Source organism: Glycine soja, chromosome 14 (assembly GCF_004193775.1).
Source record: "Glycine soja cultivar W05 chromosome 14, ASM419377v2, whole genome shotgun sequence".
Lineage (NCBI taxonomy): Eukaryota > Viridiplantae > Streptophyta > Magnoliopsida > Fabales > Fabaceae > Glycine > Glycine soja.
Window position 1 is genome coordinate 49,321,529 of NC_041015.1, and position 19,197 is coordinate 49,340,725.

Consider the following 19,197-nt stretch of genomic DNA (forward strand, 5'->3'; position numbering starts at 1 on the left):
TTAATGACCTATATTCCACCATGTGTTTTTGAACTAAAGTGATTTTTATACGTAATATTCATTTAAAAATCAATATCTCTAAAAAAACTAAAGTGATAATCGTTATACATTTTTATAGGAACTAAAATTCAATTTTTTTATACAAAGATTAATCTTTAAATAAGCGTTACATATAAGGATCAAATAATTAATTTAACTTAATTTTTTACTCTACCATAACATATAAGAACTTTTCATATTTTAGATTCTTAATAGCTAATACTAAGTGGATCAAAAAAATAAAATAGTTAATAATAAAAGTGAAAGTTTGATACAAATTGTTTTGTTCCTTTTACTTTTCATTGGGTTGGTTTTGTAGAGATAGGACCATTGTTACTAAGGGTCCCCTCAGAGATCACAAATCTATTTACAATTAAGTTGGAATTGAATTTACTCTAAAAAGTACCATATAAGATGTAATTTCATTCATATCATTTCATAAGATGCCATAACAACTTTGATCATGTGTTGGATAACTGATGGTCAAGATCCGATTATCCACCTTAAGTGATCCTAGATAAGACTTAAAAAAGGCTATTCCAATAGCAAGATCGAAAGTGAATAAGATCTGGGAAATTTTTCCCCCCTTCAAAAAGAAATAAAGAATAATGACACTTTTTCTATAAAAGAAGATAATAATGTATTTTGTTATTGACTCGTACGTAAATTTTATTCGATTTTAGTTATGCTATCACATGACCCAAAACCAATTGTAACCAAAGTACCACCTAGGCAACTAGGTCAAATGGCATATAACAACAAATGGAAAAAGAAAGAAAATACAACGAAAGAAAATAAAGAAAAGGAGTGGAATATTAATTAGACAAAATAGGTCATCCATTGATAATATAAAAATAATTTTACTTTATTATATTTAATCATAAACTATTATATATCTTAAATTTATTTAATTCTATAATAATTATCTTAAAATTTATAATAAAATGGTTGATTAACATCATAAAAGTTTTAATATACGAGTTCTCGGTTTGAATGTGTTTAAACTTTAAAGTAGTGTTTTGAAAACTAACATTTTAACATCTTATACATATGCAGAAAGTTTAATTTAATTTTTTACTAATAAATATCCCGTATATTATATAGATATTTATAAAATATAAATTTTATAATATTTTAAGAGATATGGTTTATTATTAGAAGATTATTTTATTAGAAATAAAATATAAATTAAAAAAATAAATGCATTTAAAAAAATTAGTTTAGACTTTTGAAAACTTAGTTCGATTGATGATTTTAAATATAATTTGTAAATATCACATTATGCTTAATATCCATGGTAAAAATTTGGATTGATTAGAGAAATTAATCAATGTAAAAATATTTTTTTAAGAGCATTTGCAATGCATACTTAGATGAATTATTTATTTTAATTTTTTGGGTCTTATAATTCTACATAAATTTAAACACTACAAAAATTCACTTCAATATTAAGATTCTTAAAGTGAATACTTAAATTAATTTTATAAGTCCTACAATACTTAAAAAATATATTATTTATAATATAATATTATTAAGCAATGATTATTTACATAAAGAACAATGTTTATATAAACAACTTGGTGTCATCTTCTTTGGTGAGAAAAAAATTAAGTAATATTATTTAAAGTTAAACAACTTGTGTAAACATCCAGTCAAAGTATATTATATCCTTTTTAATAAAATTCAGTTAATAATATAAATGTTTGAAACAAAGTTTTTGCTATAAGATCGAGTATATTTACTAATACTTCTCATGGTGTATAGTATTTTATCAAGAGAAATTGTATTTGTACATATATATACCAATTTTAAAAAAATTTATACAATAAAAGATATATAAGAGTATCTTAAATAAAATAGTTGATGCAAAGAGAAAGATTAAATACAACAATTAAATTAGAATGTTTTGATAATGTAAAAATAAATATATTTTCATTTAATTACAAATTATCATGCATAATTAATTTATTAATTTTTATATTAATTATCTTATAAGTCATGTCTAGGATGTTTTTGCATGGTTAACATTAATAATAAAAAAATTAAATTAAAGATACATGAAAATTAATCTCTAAAAAAAAAATTTGATAAAAATGTTGTATACATTTGCTATCCATAATAAATAAAGATGATATCAACTTTTAAATTACACATTTCTTGCATACTTCAACTGATCGTTATCGTAATTTCACACTCTCTAATTTCACATTTTTTTTAATTAAGTACTCTCATTCTCCTTATTTTACCAAAAGATAAAAAAAATGTGGATAGACATACAAATACAATATTACGTGTTTGTCTTTTCGTTAGTATAAATAATATATACAACTCTTTAATCATTTTTTTGTGACTTCATTCCGTTTGTTAGCAGACAGGCTTGTATTGTGTGACTTGATTTCGTCTTTGTTTCTCCCATATAAAGAACAGAAATTGTTTCCACCATTTCTAAGTCAAAACATATCAACAACAAGAAGGATAATAATGAAGTTAATTAGTTAATTAACTTGGACAACTTCAGAAACTTAAGGATCTTGAACTCTAATATCTTAATCTTAGAACCTGTACGGAACCTAGGGCTAATTAGTCTGTCTCTTGTTACTTACTAGGGATATATTATTTAATGGTCATTGATATTATTTAATAGAATTGTTAACATTCGGGGATAATATTTCTTTTTGTTATCTTCGCATGGAGTTTTATCACATTCACGCACGTAATCAATAATATACCATAGTCAGTTAATTTTGTACCAGAAGGAATCTATTAGTTTTCGTAATATATTTCTAATTAAAATATATATAATTCACACAATCTATTTAATCAATTAAATTAAATTTTTTTAATTTTTAAAATATTAATTGGTAAATGAAGTAGAGAAATACAATTCTAAAAATATTCGTTAATTGTCTTCAATGTATTGGACCCTCAAGTCTCAACTCTATACAGAGAGGACCAATAACATAGACTCATTTAAAATTTAGAAAATCTATGTTAGCTCTAAGTATCTGTTTATATTACTTAAACTAAAAAATCATTCTTTTTTTTTATTTAACATCATTCCAAAACAAAGGATAAACAAGTATTTTATCTAATTAAAAAATGAAAGAAAAAAAACCTTTTCTCTCCCATGTTTTATCCTCCACAGAACTCCTTTTCTCTTTCCTATCAACATGTCTTCTTCGTTGCTCTACCCATGGGAATTAAGCCCTGCTTCAACAATTTTGGCGATTCTTCATAGGTTTATGCTTGTTGTAGATCTTTTTGTTTTCTCCATGATCAGCGATGGCAGCAACAAAATCAAGTTTTATTTTCATGTGATTGGTTTTCATTTTATGGTTTGTTTGGGCTGGGGAAAAAAAAAAACTCATGCATGTTGATTTTGAAAAACATGTTCGTCTTTGTGGTTAGATGTCATTTTACGATATCCTCTTGCGAACTAGTTTCGGGACGTTTGCATCTAACAGAGAAAGGTGTACATGTAATTGTTTAAAATGATTGCTAACAAGTATTGCAAGAATTAATGCACTGAAACATAAACATGAGGAAGAGAATTGGGAATTTTTATTATTTGTCTTTTTAAAATAAAACATAAAATAAAATTACATAATCATTCTTTAATTTATGCTGCTGTAAATAAATGATAAAAGTTTTTTTTTGTTAAAATGAAAAGATTAATAATCCTAACATACACCTTTTAATTTTTAAGTAGATTTATGTTAACAAATCCTATCTATCTATCTATCAACCTTGCTCGTTTGCTTCATGTCCAAAAACTATTGACTGTTCATTATGACTGCCATGCATACATTGAATAATAACTTTTTCAGAAGGATGAGCAATTTGAAGGACATGCAGATTCACACGCCGAAAATTTCACCCTACTTGTCACCAAACTAACTTTGAATTTGAAAGCCAAAAGTTGTGTATTTCAATAGAATTCTGTCATATTCATTATGAGCAAGGGACGAATGATGCTATTCGAGAAATATTTAGGCAAGTGGGTGTTTCCTATGTATTGCCACCAGGACTAAAATTCATGCAGAGACATGAATCGGTTGCTGGGTTGAAGGTTCATTTTTAAGCAGATGTGTGGTAATGATTTCATGGAAGCGTATTAGGTGTTTTTTTTTGTTATTATAATTATAATTAAGAAATACGAATAATAAATATAAATTATTCAATTATATTTTAATGTTAAGATATTAAAAGATAAATGTACATAGTTTTATAAAAAAAAAACATTTATCTCTCAAATTTGAAAAAAAATGGTTTATTAAGTCCCTCAAATTTACTGTTTAGGGACTAAAAACATTTTTTTTTCAAATTTAAAGAACTGAAACTATACTGGAAACAAGCAATTATTTAGTATATCAGTCAATTAATTGATAGTGTTATTTTTTTAGAGAAATTGATAGTGTTATAATAGAATTTGCAATTGAGACCAATGACTGTTATTTTTAAAATTTGAGTATGAAAACAGATTAAAAAAACTATATAAAGCTATATTGAAAATGAATCAAAATTAATATAGAACCAATTTTTTTATTCAGTTTTAAACCATATCCAAAAAATGATAAAAAAAAATAATTTTCCAACGTAATAAATTTCTCTCTGAATAGTTTAAAAAACGTACGTACTCCTATTTTAGGTTAATACAGATAAGAGGATTAATTTGTAAACCAAATTTTGTTAATTTTGGTAAAAAGAAAAGTTGAGAAATAAAAAGAAAGAGCTCAGGTGTGCCACCTTTCGTCCAAGAACGTTGTGACAGACCCATCTATCACAGTTGACACAGTTATCATCATAGCTCTTAAATTGCACCAGCCGGGAATCGAACCCGGGTCTGTACCGTGGCAGGGTACTATTCTACCACTAGACCACTGGTGCTTTATTTACTGCTTTGTTATGAAAAGTTTTAGTTATAATCTATTTTTAGAGTACATTATAAATTCTTTCCTAAAAATATAAGAAAATTACATAAAACTTATACATGTCTAACTTATACATGTCTCTCCGGATTTAAGAAAATTATGTACACTTTTCTTTTATTTTTAAAACTTAAACAATAGACGTAAATGTTACCTAAACATTTGATAATAATTAATCATGTACATTGATAATTTTAATTTAAAAAGACAAATATATTTTTCATCCTCATAAATATAAAAATGTCTATCATTGTCAATTTTTTTGTCTACTTTCCGTCTTTGCAAAATTTAAATTTATTATTTTTTGCTTATAACTAGGTTCAGGCCTACTTATTGATGAAATAAAGTTAAAAAATCTGATACTTTTTATAACATACACATAAGTTTAGATGCACACAAACTTATTATTAGACCAAAAAGTAACATTTATATTTTATGAGGATGAAAAATAGACAAAAAAATTGGAGTGATAGATTCTAAATATTTCCATATTTATGAGAAAAAAATGATAATTTTTTTTAACAATTTTTTTTTTAAAGTGCATAACTTGCTATTGTCAAATGTTTAGATGATGTTTAAGATATTTGTATAAAGTTTAAAAACAAAAAAAAAAAAAACATGTGTAATTTTCTTAAATATAAGAAAACATGGCTTTACAAAATTATTTTCTTAAACTTTAGAAAGAAAGGTGTGTTTAATTTGATCTTATATTTAAACTCCATTCCGCCATCACATAATAATATAATAGTAATATTGTTTTCGTTCATACGCATTACTATTTACCAACACGAACAGGGTTGATAAAGTCGTGTAGTGTCCTCTTCATCTGTGAAAGACTTCCCTCATAAGATTTTCGCTTGAGGAATGAGATTAGTAATTTTTTCCCAAATTGTTTTAATTTTTTTAAGTCTCTAATTAGTAATAAGTTTAATTATCACATTATTTCTCTCTCACACATCTTTTAAAAAAAATTACAATTTATAACAACCAAAAGTAGTACAAAGAAAAGGTAGGATTAAAATTAAATTTAATCTATGTAAAATATACTTAATTCTATTTCAAAATTTACTAGCGTAAAACTTAGTAAACTTCAATTTGAGAAAGTATTAGATACGGAGGAAAGCATTGAGATATTTGGTATACTTTATATAATATTGTTCATTTTTGTAACAGGAGAAACACTACACTCTACCCATTATTTACTATCATAATTAAATAGTCACATCATTCTTTGGTTTAAAAAATTATTATTATTATTATTATTATTACTACTTAGGTGGGTCAATGAAGATGGTAAAACTCAATGACATTAGACCGAAAAGAAATTAACATAAGAATTCTACTCAGCTTTAATTGTACTAAAAAAGCAAGTTGGGAAAATGACGAATTTTAATTGTACTAAAAAAGCAATATAGAGTACAAAATAGTATTGAGCAGTTCTACTCGGTTTTCTCCTCGCATCAAACTCTGCCTATAACTCTAGCCAGCCTGATGAAACATTCTACCAGGGTCCCTCTTCATGACAGTGACAGGTTCCTTATGTACAACGATAAAATCTTCACTGTAGCTAATTCTTCTACTTCGAATCGTATTTTTGACAGGATTAGGTTCAACAAAGCCTATGTCTACTGAAAATATTATCATTATGAGCTACACAACATGATGAAAACTACTACGCATGTTTCTCGGGGGCATCATCACGGCAATTTGAATGGCCATGGACTCCACCAAAGACACTGCTGTCATGAACAAAAATAGGTAAAACATCACATAAATTGAACAAAACTACTTCGTCTCAATTTTATATAAAATGAAAAGCAACACATTGCTAGGCAAAATACTAGCCAGGCTTGAAGACTGCATAAAGGTCATCAATCTGTTTTCCACTTAACACTAGAAACATCTAAATTCCAGATACATTGAGTGAAATCACAGAATGATTCAAAACAAGTCATTGTACTGTACCAAAAATTACATTCACGAAGGAAAAAAAAAACATAGATAAAGATCTTGTGTAATGCTTCTACAAAAGTTTTCAGAGTATTTTTCTTTCAATCAACTTGTATTGGTTTTCTTTTCACATAATGACTAAGCCATCTTAAGAGACACTCAGCCTTTTCCCCAGTACACTACTGCTTTAATTTATCCATTTGATCTTATCTTATTCAACACTAGTATCACAATAAACCGACAATTCGACACCCAATCTATCATATTATATCCGTGTTCAACTGGCTGCAAACAAAACACAACCAGTAATGAATTGGGTGAATAACTGATATTTCCCCAGTAGCTTCTCATCATACGAGACAAAGCATTTCAAACATTAAAGCCTTTCTTCAATTCTGAGACAATCAAGCAAGGCCATGAATAAAATCATGGGCAAACACCCGAATTCCAAAAAAGTACTAAATATACTTCCTGCAACTGACAGAAAATTTTGGGTATCCATTCAAGTAAGATTTTTGGGTATCCATTCAAGTAAGATATCTAAACTTTCGGTTTTATACTTCAAAGCTACAAACAGAAGAGAACTATAAACTCAACCTCAGGAAATCACCTGATATATACATCCCTAAATAATGAAAAATAAACACGGATGTAAGAGCCAAAAAAAGTAACGAGAATATACATGCACTTTTGTACAAAGGACCAACTTAAGTAAGAAAAGAGAGAATAAAGATAACATAACACCCAATCTAGTTTAGTCTAGTTCGTTAGTTTCTAAGGTTACTCCCAGCACTTTTCTACTTATTTGGTACTCTCGTTTTTATGTGTTCAACAATCTCTAGAAGAGACCCAGAGTTGAGGGAAGCTATCTTCATTTTTGAGAAGAATGCACATTGTTCTTACTTCTTACTTCTTACAAAATCGCCATCCTTTGGTAGCACCTGCTGAAAGGTAGGCAAAGTCTTAATAGTTTCCATGTATTGATCATTACTGTTAATGCTATTACAAATTCACCATCCTTCACTGGCACTCAATGGGAAAGTGGAGGAAAGTCAACGTCATTCTTCAAACGATAAGCTTGCTCTTCAATCCTGAATCTCAAACCATAGACACCCCCTTAAAGGAGAGGAAAACTAGGAGTACAAACTACAATTATAGTGCTTTAAGCTCTAAAGAAAGTTGCTGCTTGCTATGATTTAATATCATAATTAATCTCAGTAGCAACAAATAATCATCAATAGAAAATTTATATTACCTTTTGGAATCAACTACTGACAATGAATCAGACTTCTCCATCACCTCCCCAGTGTTAGGCACAGTGCCCCTAGGAGTAGAAATGACTGACTCTGGGTAAATGCTAGTTTCATTTCTTGGCACTACTTGAAGCTGAGGGCTCACATGTACAGATTCGTGTTTCTCAGATGAATGAACGAAACCATTAGCATAATGTGATCCCCATGTAGAAGGTTGAGGGAAATAGGTCTCAGATGATCTGATTTTAGTACTACCAAGACCAGGATATCCTTCTAGAGCATGTTCAAAGGTTCCTTCCGCAGACAAATTCATCTCTTGTGGAGCTAGGGCAAAGCCATTGTTACGGGTGTGTCTCTGCAGATGTCCATGAGTACCTGGTGCTTGACCCCTTCCCCTTCCTGGCATTGGCCTATTGTCCCTGTAAGGACGAGAAGTCTGCAAAATTATGAGCTTAGCAATTAGATGACTGGGGAACACTAGAAAACTAGTCTGTGTGTGTGTGAAGTATGTGTCCAAATTTAATAACTATAAACTTTATAAATACCATATTAGGGAAGTATGCGCCTGTTCCTCGTACTTTTCTCTTCTCTTCTGAACCAAAAGAAGTCATTGGCAGAGAAGGATGATTTATGACGTAAACTTGTTGTCCCATTACACTATTTGAGTTTGCCTGAGAACGAATACTGTGATTAATCTGTACGCATTGACGAACAGTTTCCCATGGATTCCTATTTGGAAACTTCGGAGACCTAGGAGGACTAGGCACCACAGGAGAGACAGGATAACCATTACACATATGACCATATTGCAAGTTCCCAATGTGACTGTCATAATCCCCTGTAAGGTCCAACAGTGACTTTGAAGCTTCAGAGACTGCCATATTCTTTTCATCAGTATGCGATCTGGGTGAATTGCCAGCCACACCTTGCTTCTCTTTCTCATCATCAATAACAGAATTTAGAGCAGGTTCACTATCAGAAATATTATTTTCAAATTGCCCATTTGAACAATAAGACCAACCATTAGTGCTTGCACTATCCAAGACCCCAGATGTTGCAACATCCTTAGAATCTTCGCAAAGTTTAAGACTTCCAACTGCATTTCCATACCTAGAGGAGTCAAAGAACTCCCCTGCATCTTGTACTACATATCTTTCTCTTTCATCTCTGCAGTCATAATTATGTTGATTTTCAGGTTTCCTATCCTTTCTGGATGCTGTAGATAAGCTCAAAAATGACTTGTTTACATTCCCCGGAGTGCTTCCATGCCTTTCCAGTGTGTTCGTAAAGAACCTAATAAGCTCCTCAGTTATTCTATCTTCTGGTAACATAAGAATCCATCCAAGTTTACGGGCACCATACTTAAAAGCACTGCGTATTCGATAGAAATTACCTGAAATAACAAATATTACCATCTGAGTGAGACATTAGACAAAAGCAAGGTCTCTTGTGACACTATTTTTTATGCATCTTTGTGTCCATGGATAGTATATAAACAAGCATAAACAAAGAATACATAATCTCAGTAGTGTTGCAGTGGCAAAGTTTGTAAAGGTAGTAGAATGCTGTCACTGATTTATAGTACAGTAGAAGAGAATACATTGTGTGCTTACTTTAAGCTGGCACAATCTCTCAAACAAGAATGGAGGGATGTTAACTGATTTACAGCCTGCAATCTAGCAGATAACTATATACATGGTAATTGAGCATGCCTTAGCAATTATGTTAGCACATTATAATTTTAAAATAGAAATACAATTTTTGGTCCGTATAGTTCCCTTGATTCTGGTTTTGATTCCTATACATTAAAAAGTATGGCTTTTGGTCTCTATAGTTTGATTTTTTTTTTTTTGTTTGTTTAGGCTTTGGTTCTCATAAAGGATCTCGAAATTAATGGTTTGGATAGAAGTATGGTACTTGATAGAACATTATGGCGGAAGTTGATCCATGTAGCCGACCCCACCTAGTGGGATAAGGCGTTGTTGTTGTTGTTGTTGTTGTTGTTAGGCTTTGGTTCTCATAGTTTAGTACCATTTAGATTTTGGTTCTTATAGTTCACCAAACATTTGTCTTGAAAGTTCTATCGTAAGTCTAGTGGCATATTGTTGGCAGCAGGGACAAAGCCTAAAAAAAACTATAGGGGCCAAAAACCAAACTTATAAAGTATAAGGATCAAAATCATAATTGAGGTAAACTATAGGGATAAAAAATATGTCAGCCTTTAAAATATAATACTTTTACAATATTGGTTTCATCTATATATAACTGTTCCTAATTTTCATAAAAAAAAATACAAAATGAAAGGGAAACATAAGCACATTAAAATATCATACACAAAAAGCATGATGTAGGTGCATCAAGAGCATAAAAGCCAATTTTTAAGCGTCTGCTTTTATCAACTTGCTAATAGATGCTAATTTGCCAGCACAGATCATTGATGCACTAAACTTTTACCAATTATCATTTCTTCTAACAAGTACCTCTATAAGAATTGTGCTGGTGCAACTTCAGAGAATTGTTTACACTGCAATTTTAGTCTTGAGGGTGTCTACAAGGAAAAGGATACCTTCAAATTCCAAAAAGCCATTCCAGGGGATGCGTGAGATCTATGTTGGCATAAGAAGGGAGATGGGAATAGCTGATTTAATGGCGCTTTTCAGATGGCCTTTCTTACCAAAAATGAGGGGGATGTTAATGATGACTCACTCACCAAAGGAATTAAGATTAGGTTTTAAAAAGTGAAGCATTAAACTATAACCCCTAAAGAAGTCTCCTTTGATCATAGAGACATTTCAAAAGAATGAAGAATCAGTACTTTGATTGATGACCTAAAAGGCTAAAACTTCTAAAAATATATTGAGTACTTTGATTGATACATACAAGAGAATGTTGAGATCTGTCCACAGCAGCAATATTAGGGTTATACAAGTTCTTTATGAAGTGAACAAGGAGCAAAGTTTCAATGGAAAGGGCGGCAGCTCAAAATCCTTCCATACTCTATCCTTCCCTCCTTTTTACAAGGTTATATCATCAAGTAATTGCTGGACTTGCTTCATATGTAACTATTCAGATCGATCTATTATATAATATTTAAATCTCCTCAAAAGACGGATAATTATCTCTCCATAAAGTCAATTATATAGATTCTCCCCTTCTTAAAAGGATCAATTGAATAAAAAAAACCTTTAAAAGCAAGATAACATGTTAAATCTAGGTAAAAAATATCATTAGACAACCTAGCCACATAACATTAAAACACAATTCAATAGCCATTCAGACTAAATTAAACAATACATGCCTTTATTGACACTGCGGCCAAGATTGTTGTTTTCCTTCAATGGATCGATGATGTTAAGATGTTTCTGGGGAAATGCACGCAAATTTAAATCAGCCCCCCTTGATGGTAGTGAGAATGACTCCACACAGCTTCTAATGAATTCTTCAGTCAGTAGAGTATTCCCTCCATTTTCAGGCACCTCAGCTTCACATAGAAAGAAACAGATAATAATAAAAAAAAGAACATAAAGCTACTTAATGATACGAAAAAAACTGCCTACCTACTATATTAGGCGGAGAAGATTTGCCAACTGGTCCCTTCAAACTAACACAATAATTGTCCCAATCAAATTTGCTGAAGTAGTCCAAAAATCTGTAGAGAACCTGGAAAAAGGGCAGAGTGCACAAAATTCTTACTGAAAGGATGCATCACCATCATCATGTGATGCAGATTTTCTTTTCCATCTTTTGAAGAAAAAGTATGATCCAGGAGATTTGATGGAGAACTTACTGCTAGAGGACCATCTAAGGATACATGAAACTGATGGAAAATATACAGAACCAGTGTTTCCAAAGCATATGTTGAAATCAGACCATGATGGGCACCCAGTACACGACTCTCATAGTAGCACCAAGCTTTAATAAGGATAATACTACGTTTGAAGAGATGATCCTTGGCAACAAGTCGATCAACCTATAAATTATAAGAGCAGAACTTACTTAAATATCAGATACAACGGAACATAATATAATATATAACAATAATATATAAAACAAAAGGAAGAGTCAAACTGGAGTAGTGCACAATATTCCAAACTATGATGAGTTGCATATGATGCTGCGACACAAAATACTTGTTTCTAAAGTCTTGAGACTCAATAAAATAAAGAAAATTAAATAAAAAATCATTCTGGTTTCTCAAATGTTACGTGAAAATGAGGGAAAGTAAAAACATTGCAATACAAATATTATTGCGGCCTCAAGAGGCCACTTTCAATAATACCTTCTCAAGAAAACACAATGTACTGAGTCCTCCTAACTGATTGAAAGAGATGTCTACAACAATATCCTGTACAATGCATTTAACAAGCTTAACCTGCAGAAAAAGAACCCAAACATATGAAACTTAAATATATCAACACATAAAATCAAAAAAGAAAATTAATTCACAAATATTGCACCAAAGACACAAATTAAGCATCTTCAATAAATAAAAGATTTAAATATAGAGAAAATAATACATAGAAAATAAGTTAAGTCAACATTAAACTAGCCAGCTGAATCAGCCTAGCATGTTAGCAAAGTCCACAGTCAACACAGAGTCACAGATACAACAATTTTGCTGTCCACATATGTTATGAGAAAATACAGAGATTTAAAATCAACAAGATTGCCAGGAGCTGCTCTAGATCTAGTCAAAGCTACCAAAATGCAGATTCAACATTTTTCAGGCTCATAATAAAGTTAACAGTTCTTTATTTCCAATTTACTTTGGCAATTAGCATAAAATATTTTCACACTAAATTGCATTCAATTGCTGATAAGGCATCAATTGAGTGGAAAGAACCTCTGCATCAATGAAACGAACATCCTTTACTTCATATTCAGAAGCTTCATTGATTTCCTCTCCATGGAGAACAGCACGGACATCAGATACCAGGCCATCCTCAATGTTTTGACAACTGAGTGCAGTCAAATCAATATCTCCATCTGGAAGATATGTTTTTAACGGAACTGACCCATATGGAAAAACCTGTAACAGAGAAAATTTAACATCAGTAATTTTATACCACATTAGAAAGAGTCCAAACATCACTGCCTGAAGTCAAGAAAATTTGTTCATCAAATCTGCACACCAATCAGCTGCACTTAATTGAATACCCTTTCAAAGAAATAATAAAGGCATGAACCACCAGCCTCGATTTGTATGACAGAAATATCTTAATTTTTTTAGTACATGGAAGAAAAGAAATATCTTTGTTTAATTCAAAAGAATTAAAACAAAAACAAGAAATCATTGTATACACCCGATACAGCCAGTGCACTGAAAGGTGCCACTAGGTACTAGGGTTGTCAACTCAGTGCCTTCAATGAGGAAGGAGTCAATGGTACGTTAGGCACACTTTTTCTAGTTCAAATAAGGCATGTCTTTAGCACCTTACTGATTATAAAATAACTGAAAAACCCAAGTCATTTGAGTAGTTAACCATGTGCTGATGAGGGTAGAAAAATCTTCCTTTGTTAATTGGACTTTTTTTCTTTTATTATTACTGTGAACATTATGCTTAAGTAGTTAATTTCAGAAATGTCAATGGAAGAACATGGCATGTAGTTGTTACCCCTGAAAAACTATACAGGCAATAGAAGAAACAAAATCAAGGGAACTATAGAAATTAGAAGAAAAAACAACCAATCAAATTTAATTAAATTATTGTCAGCATGGAAGTATAAAAATATATGTCTAATGATGGGCTCGGAATCATTAAAAAAAAAGAGATAATCTTATTGGATTTGGAAAAAAAATCTTATGTTAGGAAATCAGCATAAAATAAGAGATTTGAATTGATTTGCAAATCAAATTCCATTTTAGAACACATTATTAAAGATTAATTTAATTGATTTTGCATAATTAATTTACTTTATCACCTTTACTATTTAGAATAAGTTAAATAACTAATAAGGGCAAAAATGGAAATTAAAAAAATTAAACTCAAATCAGAACAAATCTACTCAAATCCATCCCATTTAGGTGGATTTCAATTTTTACACAATAAAAATGAAACAGATTTTTTAAATGAAATTCAATTGCTATGGTATAACTTCATAACAAATTTTATCCCAAAAAATTCTAAATAAAGGATTTTCATTAATAGATCAAATCAACTCTTGATTCTTGAAATATTTGATTTCAAATATACTCTAAAAGTAGCTATTACAAACACAAACATACCAGAGGCTCTCAAACAATAATGGGAATAGAAGAAAACAAAAAGAAAGATACAGACAAGAACAAAAATAGTTGCAGGGTGCAATGCTTTTTAGAAGTTATTTCTGATCCCTAAATTAGTTCGTGGGTCTCAATGGACCTAAAAGTCCTGCAACAGAAAACTATAGTAACACTCCATGCAACAACACTGAAGCACATAACAATCACTAAGGCAGCAATCAACAACCACGGTTAATTATGCTCACCTCCTTTTCTTGGTTATAGTTAAGGATTTCCTTGTATAAGTTTCATACATAAACTAAGAGAGAGAGATGCATAATTTCTTAAGCAAATAAGGGTACTGGGGCGTAAGAGCAGTGCATAAAATAAAGGATGTTGGTGCTATTTTCAAAACAAGGAAGGTGTTAATGATTGTCAACCTAAAAGGAGGTCAATGTAATTTCTCTTATTTATATTGAAAATTAATGCAAAATAGTCACATCATACTGTTTACTTCTTTTACTAATGTAACGCCTTTCTTCAAAGAGGTGTGTGCTTTTTGGCACTTATTATAAGTTTACACATTGCAAACAATAATGCATAAAAGGGAATGTCAGAAAACTGCATTTTGTCACTGATACAAAAACATCAAACAAATATATGCAAAAACCTCCTTCGTTTCAAATATTTATTGGTTTAGAGAATACATCGGCTTTATTTTATCTATAGATTTTGAAGACCAAGAAGGCATTAATTATTTGTTCCAATTCTTGTCTCTTGATATCTACAATAAATGAAATGAAGAAGCGTTAATGGAAAGATTACTTCAGAGATGTAATATAAAACCATTCACATGGGATAACTAGTTCGTGACATGGTACCAAAACTTTTAGTACTTAGTGATCTAGAGTTCAATTCTTTCTGCCTCTATTTTTCTAGCGAAAGTTAAATTTTAGCAGAAGTGGACCTATGCATTATCCACACTTCAAGATCAACATGCTCCTGTGAGGGGGGTGTAAAAGATGCAGTAAAATCATTCTTGGGTCTTTACTTAACAGCATATAATTCTGGGATAATAGGACATGGTATCAAAGCCTCTATGTCTAGAGTGCATTAATTGCCACCATATTTTCTAATAAAAAGTTCAATTTGAACACAAGTTGGTCAGCTAGTGTATTATCCACACTTCAAACTCAAAGGGTTCGTGTGAGTACCCGTGTAGATATGTAATATAAAAAACATTCATATACCTTCACCCAACAGCTTAAGCTTTTGGAATAATTGGTTAGTGATAGATAATATTTTGAGTATCATAATAAAGTGCAATTTACACAAATATAGTTATTTTTCAAATAATTGAGCTATGTAATGTTTATCTTAATCCTTGTGCAAAATCCTTAAACAACAGATATTTTGAAACAGTGGTAGAAAAGCACATGTAATGTCAAATGTTTACTTGTTCATTTAAGAACCAGATTTGCTATGGTACCCTTATGGATACGGTCCCCAGGCTAAGTTGTCAAGCACTTATCGATTGTTGATATCAAAATAAACATCTAAAAATATATTAAATATAATACAATTAATGGCTAATAAAATGCTTGACAATTCACCCAAAAAAGGAAGAGTAATAGAGTAACACCCTTCAACAACTAACTCCCTCGTCAAATCACTGATTTTCTCATTAGAATTAAATATATTTTTGGTCCCTGTAAGTACATTTATCTAATTTTAGTCCCTGTAAGTTGGTATTTTTCTAATTTTGGTCCCTGTAAGATATTTTGCTCAGTTTTAGCCCCTATAAGTTTGTGTTTTCCAATTTTGTTCCTTGTAAGATTCTAATTTTTTCATTTTATAGTCCCCATAAGTTTGCACTTATAGGGACCAAAATATGAAAAACACAAAGTTACATGGACTAAATATGAACAAAATATCTTACAGGGATCAAAATTGAAAAGGCATAAAACATGTGTCTTAAATCAAAAGAGAGAAATGGATATTTCAAAAGTAATCACAAGACATTTAAGACATAATAAAACACTTCAATTTATCTAACCGTTGCAACATTCCCATTCATATAACAGTTTAATAATAAGTACATAATTGAAAAAACAAATTGTAATGCAGCTAAAAATATTCAAAGTGCCAGCAAAGAGTCCAATGACTGACATTAATACAATTACATCACCCAAAAGAATCGAACATACAAACATAACTACTATTTTGAATTGTTCATGCTTACTTTGTCCCATGGTTCCACCTTGACATCATCAGAGCAAAAGAATCAAGGACACAACCAACCACACTAGGAGATATAAGGTTGGTTGGATGGTTAAGAAAAAAGGAAATAAGGGAAAGGTCGCTTGTTCAAACCCCTGCTAACAAAGGAAACTAACAATTAACATTTGCCAATAAAAAAAAAAAAAAAAGACAACCAATCACACTACATTTTCCTTCACATTTAGCTGCCCTAATCCCCAGAGCCAAAAATGAACTTGGTCGCGAATCTGTCAACTAGCACATTTTTCCTCTACCTCGTAACCATAGGCGGAGAGAAACAAGTTCATTCCATTACCAATTCACCATTGCAACTACCACACACATTCCTAACGGAGAAGCTATCATTTATCAGACTTATCACCAATGTAGCCCTAATTCCAAAAAACAACACAATCAAAACAACACAAACAACTCCAAATTCGTGTCCAATACCTTCACAGTCATCAAAACCATAACAAAACAAAAACCTAAACACCGAACAAGCACGCCACAATCAATCATAATCAATTCTATTCAATTAAAAAACAAATATACAGAAACGAAACCAAAACGACGACAAATTGAACATTGACGAGAATAGAAGAGAGAGAGAGAGAGAGAGGCATCACCTCGCAGCGCGCGCCGTACCGAATGAGTCTCTGGACGTAATCGACGACCTCCCTGCGCCTGCGGTCGGCGGCGAGCGTGGGCCGTATGCGGCTAAGAATCTCGGCGGTGGTTTTCTCGGCCGCCGCCCAGGCGTCAGCCGCGACGGAGGACGGATCGGGATTCGAAGGCGGAAGTGGCGGTGACGGAGGCGAGGACGCGCAGGGGCGATCCTCCCCGAAAACGACGCCGTTCACAAGAAGATCGCCCATCGCTGTCGTAAAAAACGGTCACAACCCGACCCGGAATTTACAATCCGGGGCAACGGAGAAACAAAACAAACCAAAAAAAATAACGGCGTGGTGTGAATCTAGCAACAGTGGCGCGTGGCTGGTTTTTGAAGACGCGAAAACGAAAAGCGAACGAAGGAAGAGAAGAGAAATTAAAAAAAAAAAAAAAGATTATGATTTTATGAATATCTTCAACAAAAAATAAAATAAAAATGAGAGAGAGAGAGAGAGAAAAAAAAGAGAAAGAAAGAAAAATAGGGCAACAGGGATTTTTTGTCTTTGTTTTCGTAGTACTCGATTTGAAGAAACCCACTCCAGCAGGCTTCTATTTCTGATTTTGATGCAATTATAGTAATAAATGGATCAAATCAATATTTGGGCCTTGTCTTGTGAGAAAAAAAAAATGTGAGGTAAGATAATTTGGTGTATATATCAACAAATGAAGAAAATGGTTTTCATTTTGTATTCCTCCCTATTCACGAGTCAACTTGAGGATTTCTAAACTAATGGACAATTTGTGAGTTTATTATTATGGGTGTGGGGAGGTTTTCTATTTTTCTTTTTATTTCTTCTTTTAGGGTTTGTGATTAACTTACACGGAATGTATGTTGGGAATGTGGACCTTGACCTTGGCCTTGGTGTAGAGTATAGGTGTAGGAATTATCACGAACAATTATACCTAAGAAATTTGACTTTTGTAGGTATAGGCTTTGTGTAATCTATGGATTAATGATTTGTGTATATATCCTTTGTACGTATCATGTATGATTGTTTTTGTGTAAAATGTACCGTACTTTGTAATTTGGCTGTTGTTGCATTGAAATCTAAAATTTGGCTCTTGTTGGGAAGAAAAATAATTTTATCAATAAGTATATAGATTGAAAAATATCTCTATATAAAGACACATATCTGGACATTAAAATTGCTTAAAAATAACAATCATAAAGTTTAATGTTGTCGGAAAATAGTGTTGAAATTGTTCTAATTTTTTATATATAATAAAAACTTACCAAAAAGTCAAACATTGTGAAACATAGTTCTTGGTAATACATTATGGCAATGATATCATCTAGAATTAATACAACTATTCACAATGCAAATGATATCACGTGGTTAATCTAGAAGAAAATATATATATATATATATATGAAGATGAAATTATATTAATATAATTTTGATAATTATTACATTATTTTTATAATTTATATTTTAAAATGATTATATTATATGAATTTTAATCTATATGAACAAGATAACAAATAATTTTAAAATAATATAAAATTTTACATATTTAATTTATGTGAAAGAGATTTTTTAATCTAACATAAATTTTGAGAAAACGTTATTTAATTGAAAATTATAAAATAATATAATAATTATTAAAGTTATATTAATATAATTATATATATATATATATATATATATATATATATATATATATATAAAATAAGAAAGATGTTAGTGATACTTTCTCTCACATTTTTTTTTCTTGAAAACTCTTTCTTAGTTAGATTTTATTATAAATCATCAATTTTGACAACATAAATTAGGATAGAGAATTATTAAATATGAGAGCAAAACCTATCAACAATAATAATTTTGAATAAATTCTAATTAATCATAAAGAGAATCTTAGAAATAAAGTGGCAAAATCATTTCTCATTTCGATA

General features: G+C 30.8%; 1 protein-coding gene and 2 non-coding genes across 5 annotated transcripts; all 3 read right to left on the minus strand.

Annotated features, from left to right (window-relative positions):
- Positions 1 to 4,768: 4,768 nt before the first annotated feature.
- On the minus strand, positions 4,769 to 4,849 carry LOC114385569. Its single transcript, XR_003660938.1, has one exon. It is a non-coding gene; the product is annotated as a small nucleolar RNA snoR114 (small nucleolar RNA).
- A 6-nt stretch (positions 4,850 to 4,855) lies between these two features.
- TRNAG-GCC lies at positions 4,856 to 4,926 on the minus strand. Its single transcript has one exon. It is a non-coding gene; the product is annotated as a tRNA-Gly (tRNA).
- Positions 4,927 to 6,338: 1,412 nt separating this feature from the next.
- On the minus strand, positions 6,339 to 17,723 carry LOC114384792. 3 transcript variants are annotated; one of them, XM_028344585.1, is made up of 9 exons: positions 17,261 to 17,723; positions 13,014 to 13,199; positions 12,450 to 12,542; positions 11,958 to 12,140; positions 11,728 to 11,830; positions 11,469 to 11,651; positions 8,716 to 9,563; positions 8,173 to 8,606; positions 6,339 to 6,703 (listed from the first exon to the last, which is right to left on the minus strand). In XM_028344585.1, exons 1-9 carry the CDS (start codon positions 17,507 to 17,509, stop codon positions 6,640 to 6,642), a joined length of 2,343 nt encoding a protein of 780 aa, XP_028200386.1. In that variant the 5' UTR covers positions 17,510 to 17,723; the 3' UTR covers positions 6,339 to 6,639. The 3 variants fall into 3 exon arrangements, with proteins under 3 accessions (XP_028200386.1, XP_028200385.1, XP_028200387.1); XM_028344584.1 differs by having other exon boundaries at positions 6,339 to 6,706; XM_028344586.1 differs by lacking the exon at positions 6,339 to 6,703 and adding an exon at positions 7,396 to 8,008 and having other exon boundaries at positions 17,261 to 17,722.
- Positions 17,724 to 19,197: the final 1,474 nt, after the last annotated feature.